Source organism: Anarrhichthys ocellatus, unplaced genomic scaffold, assembly GCF_004355925.1.
Source record: "Anarrhichthys ocellatus isolate YVR2014 unplaced genomic scaffold, GSC_Weel_1.0 scaffold13, whole genome shotgun sequence".
Lineage (NCBI taxonomy): Eukaryota > Metazoa > Chordata > Actinopteri > Perciformes > Anarhichadidae > Anarrhichthys > Anarrhichthys ocellatus.
Genome location: NW_022280043.1, coordinates 7,898,401 through 7,906,188, shown reverse-complemented (window position 1 = coordinate 7,906,188; position 7,788 = coordinate 7,898,401). Strand labels below are relative to the sequence as shown.

General features: G+C 43.8%; 1 protein-coding gene across 1 annotated transcript in view; it reads right to left on the bottom strand.

Moving 5' to 3' along the window:
* Positions 1-1,552: 1,552 nt before the first annotated feature.
* The window catches only part of stk40 (serine/threonine kinase 40), a 16,724-nt gene continuing 10,488 nt past the window's right edge, over positions 1,553-7,788 (bottom strand). Inside the window, exons 7-11 of the mRNA XM_031853263.1 lie at positions 7,537-7,652; positions 5,979-6,123; positions 5,672-5,791; positions 5,346-5,430; positions 1,553-5,115 (exon numbers count right to left, since the gene is read on the bottom strand). Of these exons, the coding sequence (XP_031709123.1) occupies positions 4,897-5,115; positions 5,346-5,430; positions 5,672-5,791; positions 5,979-6,123; positions 7,537-7,652 (685 nt within the window). The 3' untranslated portion in view covers positions 1,553-4,896. The remainder of the gene's footprint in view (positions 5,116-5,345; positions 5,431-5,671; positions 5,792-5,978; positions 6,124-7,536; positions 7,653-7,788) is intronic.

Below are 7,788 nucleotides of genomic sequence, written 5' to 3'. Positions count from 1 at the left end.
CCTTTGAGGCGTAGATCAGCTAGTTTCATGTCTTCTTATTCTTCATAGGCAGATGAGAGAACTTTGCATCCGTTTCTCAGTGCAGTGAATAGTCACGTGTTTTGTGTTCTGCTCAAATACAAAAGAAGTTTGGTTTTGTGTGTTGGCTGGAATGTCTTGACAGGGGCCCATAAAGCCTCGGCCTGCTGGACACAGTTGGAGACACATTCACACACAGACATAAACACAGAGTGATAATTACTAACCGAGCAGATGCAGCTGTGCACTGCAATCAATTATTTCTAATACATTTCAACATTTTATATACACTGCTACCAGTAAAGTACACAAACGCACAAAGCCGACAATACGGTTACGTACACACATCTGGATTCCTGTTTATCCTTTGTCATCCATGTCCAGCTGGATAAAGCCAGCTCTTTCCTGGTGAAACTGAATACGTAATGCTCTCCAAGGTAATTAAGAAAGCGCATCGCAATGTCTGACGTAGCCTTTAATGAACAATCGCTTGAGACACATGAATCCAGGATGGACCTCCTGAGGGCCAGCTGGTTGTAGTTTAAGGCAACAAAGCATCTGTGCAACTTTGACCCTTGAGAGTTTTTCGCCTTGCTTGACATGTTGGGAGAGGGGTGTAATGCTCCAGAGGAGAGACCTACTTGAGGCAATCCCTGTTCTGAGGATCTCAGGAGGGTGGGAAACATTACTCAGAACGCCGTTATTCTTTTGAGTGAGTCAGCACATCATTTTTTGCCTTTAGTACCTACTAAATGAATAAAACATGTAAATCCAAGGTCTCATCTTCTAATTTGTCTTTCGATGCCGCAGTGTTTGTAGGTTTAAGATTAAATTCCCTTCGGTGGGAGACATTTTTCTCGCTCTAAAAACTTTTTGGAGTCACAGTAGCCGTGCATCAGTGGGCTATAAAAAAAGTGCTGCATAGTGGCTTAACATGAAACCTTTGCGCTTGCCATTATGACAGATTTAATCCAATATGTCTGACAGGCCTGCGTATGATGAGATATCCATGTGTATTCTTTGGCATGCATGACAGGATTTATAATTGAATTAATAACCTGCTCAAGAGTGCGTAGGTGTGTGTGTGTATTCAAAGGCCTGAGTTGAGGTGGGGGAATTGGCAGAGCAGCCCACAGGGTCCCGCAGCGCTGTCAGAGTCCGGTTTCCTGTTCGAGCACCTCTACCTCACTTTCGCTCCAAAACCCGACTCACCACAAAACCGAGGCGGTATATACGCACAGAGACTCGGTTATTCTCTATTCCGTTCATTCCCCACACAAGTCTCCCCCTCAGAGGCCTGAGACAACATCATGTAAAAGCACATATAGACGGCTGGCACTGCGCAACATTTTCTGTAGATTTTATTTTCCACATATGGTAAGTGAAATATGTGGAAGCCAACGAAGAATAACGTTCAGTATAATTTCCTAATGCAAACGTTAATTATTCTGGTCCCACTACCGGCTTTGGTTTCATTTTTTAAGAAAGTGCTCCATCATCTGGAAGTAAAAGGAAGTGTCACAACACAAAGATGAATGTTTCCATATCAAAGTTTATTGCTGACATGCATGTAGAATTCTGATGAAGTAGAAAAATATGTTTTTTTTTTTATACAAACGTGTTTTTCATCTGTACAATTACGCAGTTTTCCGTATCTAGATGCCCATGTCCGACCAAGCAGCTTACAACACATATCCCATTGGGTTTAAACCACACCGCGGTTCTTATCTTACAACTACTATCCTAAGTTTCCAGTTGAAACAGTCAGCAATACATCAGTTACATACTGCAGACATAGGACTTTAGAAGCAGAGTGAAAATCATCATAAAAACTGAAATTTGGAAAATGAATAACATTTTACTGCTTCAATTCAGGAGTTCATCTACATTGCTTTGTAGAGTAAATTATTTGCACATTTTCAATCAGTTGCTCCGGCACACTCTGCGAGTTTAAAATCATGCAACAGTCACGCGTTTGACACAGAGTTGAACCTCACACTATATCCATACTTTTCAGTCCACGTTGCATTCTACCAATACAACTCCGTCAAACAAAAACATTGAACGTGGTACAATCCACTAACTAGAAAGTGAAACACTTTTTTTGATTAGGGGCGGGGACAAAATAACGTCTACATTAAGGGTCCATTGAACCTTTAGTTACTAATCTGTAGTTGGGCATCATGGAAGATTTGCGTAAAACACTTTCCACAGACAGATCAGCATTCAGCGATGGCTACGGTGTTCATGAAACACCCGTGTTTTCTGATGAACAACCTAAACTACTACAATACTGCTGTACACCCATGGAATTCACATTGAGGTGGGAGAGAGCCGACAGCTCTCTTTACATGTCATTTTAGCTTCTGGGTGTGGTGGTTGATGGCCAACGTGGCCCATAATGCACGGCAATCGGCAAGTGTTGAAACAAGAGTTGGTGTCTCACTGGGTGGAACTACATACAATATGACTGGCGCATTCATGATGGTACATATTTACATACTGACCAGAGAGTGCAGCCTCATGTGGGGATGTTTGGGGGAAATGATGGAGGGAAGAAAAAACAAAACAAAAAAAAAAAAAAAAAAAAAAAAAACCCCCACACACAAACACCCTCCTATAAATCAAGATAATGTGCGAGTATCATTTTTGTTTTCTGTAAAAAATATAACTATGCAAAGTCAGTCTTGTTATTAGTGTAGCTTAAGTTGACCACAGACTTAAAAATGGCAAGAAAAAAGATTGAGGAATCAAAAAAACACAAAAATTAGATGCTACTCTTTCGTGAACGTGGCTGAAAAGGATCAAAATGAGAACCACTGTTTGACTTAACAACACTGCTTAAAGCTGAGAGAGCAGAGAGGCTTAGGGACCCGTCACACTGGCATAAGTTGCGCCGAGTATTCGGGGGATGGGCGGTCTACACAAGAGAATAAATAAATCAACATGAAATCACAAGGAAAAAAATAATAAGTAAAGACATTTGAAAATATTTCAGAGCCTATGTTCATGCAATCAGTTATAAATAGGAAGAAGTCTAGATAGCCTAAAGCAGGTACCAATACGCAAAAGGCAAGTTGCAATGTACAGATGCCCAACAGTCACTGGTTGGTAGCTTTGAAGAAACCCCTTGGATAAAAGACAAGATGCATCAATAGCCAAGAAGCCCCAAGAACTAAACTTAAAATCAGAGTCTGCATTTTCATTTCTCTATGAAATATTACAGTATCAATTACCGGCCACCACCTGGTCTCTCTGTATAGAGAGCCCACGTGGTGAGATAATACAAGCATGTACAAGTTGAGCTGGAGAGAAGGCTTGAGAAATGGCAATAGAATGTGAAAGGTTTCCATCTTAAAAAGAGTATTCATGGCAATCGGTAAAACATTCAGTCAAGCCCCGTCTCAGCAAAGCCTGCTCTGGTTTTCACAGTGTCTGCCACCGAGGCAGGCCAGATAACAGAACGCGATGATTGGAGGTTAGCTTAAAAAGGGTCTGTGGCTGTGAGAGGTGAACAGCTCCACAGCCTCAAAGCATAGAGTGATAGTTCACATTCATACTGAAGAAAAAACAAAAACACTTCTCATTATCTTTCTTGATAAAGAGAAACTGGGAAGTTGGAATACCTGGAAGCCATTTGATTCTGAATGAGGCTGTGGGTACCAGTTTCCTTGGCTAAGTTACTTTAAGACATGATTTTTGGCAATAGAAACATGACAGTGCTTAGATCTCCACTATAATGGCACTGAGGAAGCGTTACCATCAATATGCCTTGGCAGGGAGGATCCAACAGGGTTTCCCATTCAGTTATTGGCATCGTGACTTCCAGGTACCACACACTAGCTGCCTAGATGCTAAAATAGATTTCCACAGGGATGAGCAAAAGCAGGAGACCAAATATCAAAAGGATGCATGGACACATTCTTTGATATTCATTATCTTCAATCCAAAAAGGTAGGGATGAAATGCTACTTATTAAGGTTAATATGATAAAAAGCTTATTCAGATTTTCTTTGAAACCACTGAAAAAAGGTTTCAAAGCATTATCACTCCGACAGAAAACATTAATGCTTTATGTCACTGGTGGCATCAAGACTCCATTGTTACAATCCCTTGTCTCAGAACAGTGAGCATGGTTTACCAACAGACAAGAGAGACAGAGAGGTAGATTGATTTGAAGTCAGAGTTACAGACGGGGACCAGTCTCGATCATTTTCGGTACAGTAAACAATAGAGAGGCAGAGGAACGAGTGAGAGGAGGAGGAGGAGGGTGGAATGGAGGTATAGAGAAGTGACATCTGTGATCAGGCGATCCGACTTGAGGCAATACCATTAACCACTAGGAAGAGGGGGGGTTGCTACATGATTCTGGCCCTGTGTTGCTCAGGGGATCCAGAGTTGATGGGGGGGGGGGGGAGTGTTACAGTAGGGAGATCTCAAAGGAGGAGGGATATGGGGTTTAACATCTCTTCAACACTGCAGGCGGAGCCTTGTGTTAGCCACACGTGGGACGGTGCCGTCGGGTTGGTTGCACAGTGAGATCTGACTGTGGGTGACCTGAGGGCAAAGGAACCTTTGGTTCAGATCTTCCTCCTGGCCATTCCATGTTTTGCTGGAGGCTTCAGATTCGAGGAGTGAAGTTTGAAATTGGCAGTTTGTTCTGGCGCCCAACTCGCACTCCTGCTCCACCTAGCTTGCACAAAAGCCCACCTACGAATGGGGGCTGCCTGTTCCCTGGTTCGGGCTGGGCCTCCTGTATGCAAGTTCAGTTTTGGGGGGGCTTATCCTCCTCAGTCCTCTCTGGACTCCACAGGTCTCTGTACTCCCTGGGGAGGTCAAGGGGGGTGTGGGAGGGGCTGCCATGGGTGGTTTGGGGGACTACTTCCGGAGGAAACGTTGTGCCAGGATGGCAGCATCCAGCGGGCTGACAGGCTGTGCGTCGTGGCCCAGACGCCTTACAGGTGGGATGCTGCCAAACTGGCGCTTGGTGAGAAAGCTTTTGGCCTCGTGGATAGTGTTCTTCTCTTCAGCCAAGAGCAGCTGCTGGCGCATGTAGTTCTCAAACTCGTACTGTGAAGACTCTTCTATCACCTTGGCCTGAGGGAAGAAAATGTAGTCTGTTCACTGTGCTGCAACAGCTGAGCTGACTGAAATAAAACATGTTCTCTAAGTTTATCGAGGAAGAAATGCAGATATGAAAACTATAGAAATACATAATTGCATCAGAGTAGTGCTATTTCTTAAGTAGCTGTATTTTAGCTGATCTGGACGCATCCAACAGGCTCCATTATTCAGATCTGTCATGTCATATTTTTCCTAAAATGTACCTCCTGCAGAAGTTCTGGGTGATTGATCTGATCGTCAATATCCGGCACCACCTGCAGAGGGCCACTCAACGATGAAACCGACTGCCTGTTATTAGGAAAACACACCAAAGATGATGATTAACACCAGTGATCTTGTCATTCTGATATGTGCTGACAAAATAAAATTACAAATGTAAAGCCAGTGGATATCTTCACAAGCTCATGGCAAGCTGGCAGTCGATGTTTTACACAAAGTCATGACAATCATTTCTTCAACAATAAATCATGACTTGACAATCAACACGTTTGACAAAATCTTTCAAACATCCAGCAGGGGGAGCAGTTACCATGAGGCAATGATGCCACTGAGAGACTCCAGCACCTCTCCTGCAGTCAGCCTCTGCTGAGGGTCCAACACCAGCAGCTTTCGGATCAGGCACACCGTGTTCTCCGACACACGGCCGTCCCTGTGAGGATGTGAAGGAGGACAGAAAATCACATATTAATAAATGTGACTATTTGGAAGAATATACTGTCATTTCTTCAGGTCCAAACTGAACATGAAAATGTGGCAAATTCTCAGCAAATGTTCTGCAGATAACATCTTGATGAAGTATGCAAAACTATTTGGTAAAACCTCTCACAAATACTCACTCTGGGATGGAGTACTCGGCCGCCTTGATCTTGCGGAAGAGCTCTTGAGGTATGCTGTCATAAAAGGGGAACTGGCCGTACAGCATGGTGAACAGGACCACGCCAAGAGCCCACATGTCACTGGGTTTACCGCGGTACGGCCGACCTGGAGACAGGAAGGACAGGGGATCTGGATCAGTGTCTGACATCAACAGATGGCATTTGATATGGTGACAGCAAAAAAAAAGAAAAAGAAAAAAAAAGAAGAAGATTCAAATCAACATTTTTTTAGACTGACTGAGGGGCGATCAACCCTTTCAGTTAAATTCTTGTCATGTCACCGGGTCTAATGATTAACGACATGAGTAAACAAACAGAAGCTACGACTCCATATCCATATATATATTTCATAGAAATGTCCAGCCCACCACTGACTTTTTGACATGAGATCTAGGAACTGTTTTTATCATCAACACTGAACGTTGAAACCAGCCCTGGACCAGCGGCGAATAAACTGGAGCCGTTGAAGGTGGAGCATCATGGCTGTGCATGACCATAGGCAGTGTTGTTGGCGCCTGGCAGGCGGTAGCAACAGCAGCAGGCAATTATGTTAAAGCTTGTCTCTCTCACACACACACACACACACACACACACACACACACGGAGGGGGAGGGGAGGGGAAGAGGGTAGATGGGAGTAGTTTCCCTCCGGTGAGTCATCAGTGCGTGAGTCACTGAAGCTCTGTTTAATTGTGTGCCTGTCACGTTATGCTGATATACAGCCCGGGTTTCATGTAGTTTGTGAGTTGGTTGAAATACATTCTTCTCGATCTTGTGCAGGGCTACGTTCTGGATATGGCATTGCGGTCAACCGTGGAAGTGCCTGAGGCCTAAGCATCAACCCGATTGGTGCGTGGCGCTCAGGTCTGCACATTCACTGTGACAAATAAGCATTGTGAAGCGAAACAATGGATTTCTGCTTTTTTCCCCCCCTAAAGACAAAGAAGATGTTTCACACAAAGTGGAAAGTAGCTTCCTCTGCAGACACATACCATGAGAAAATGCAACATCACCATGATAACACAAACAAAGACAAAAACAAAGAAGCTGTTTCTAGCTACATCTGAAATTGCAACATAAACCCTGTCTTGTTGCCAATAATCAGAAAATCAAACACAAGACCGCCTGCTTAACGTTACACAACGCTCGTTAAAAAGAACCCCAGGATCCCTTCTGGACCCGGATCCACAAGGGTCACTCTTCTAACCAGAACCAGGTCTGGCATTTTGTATACATATATATTGTACATTAGACACTCGTTTTTCACTTGCAGTTAATACGCTTCACAACTCTATTTCACATCCTTAAAGTGGACGCGGCAAATCAGGGGCAAGTGAGGAAGGTTTTCACACCTGTGTGCGCACAGACACACACACGATCAGTTGCTGCAAAAACAGGTGTGACTGTCGGTTTTTGAAAGTGACAAAAACTGGGTGATGCGGTCTGAAAGGCCCCATGTACGATGCATAAACTGTCCTATAAAAAGAACACGCGTGCAACACGCTTGTTTTTTCACTCACCACTTAATACATCAGGGCTGATGTAGGCTGGACTTCCTCTCTGGTCTTTCAGCAGGTCGTCCTCGCTCACCAGGTGCTTTCCCAGGCAGAAGTTGGTGATGGTGATTCGGTGAGTCCTGTGAGCACACACAAAAACACTCGATTAATAACTTTTATTAGTTCTGATTTGTAATCAAATAATGACAAATATTCCCACTGCTGATGAACACACACACACACACACACACACACACACACACACACACACACACA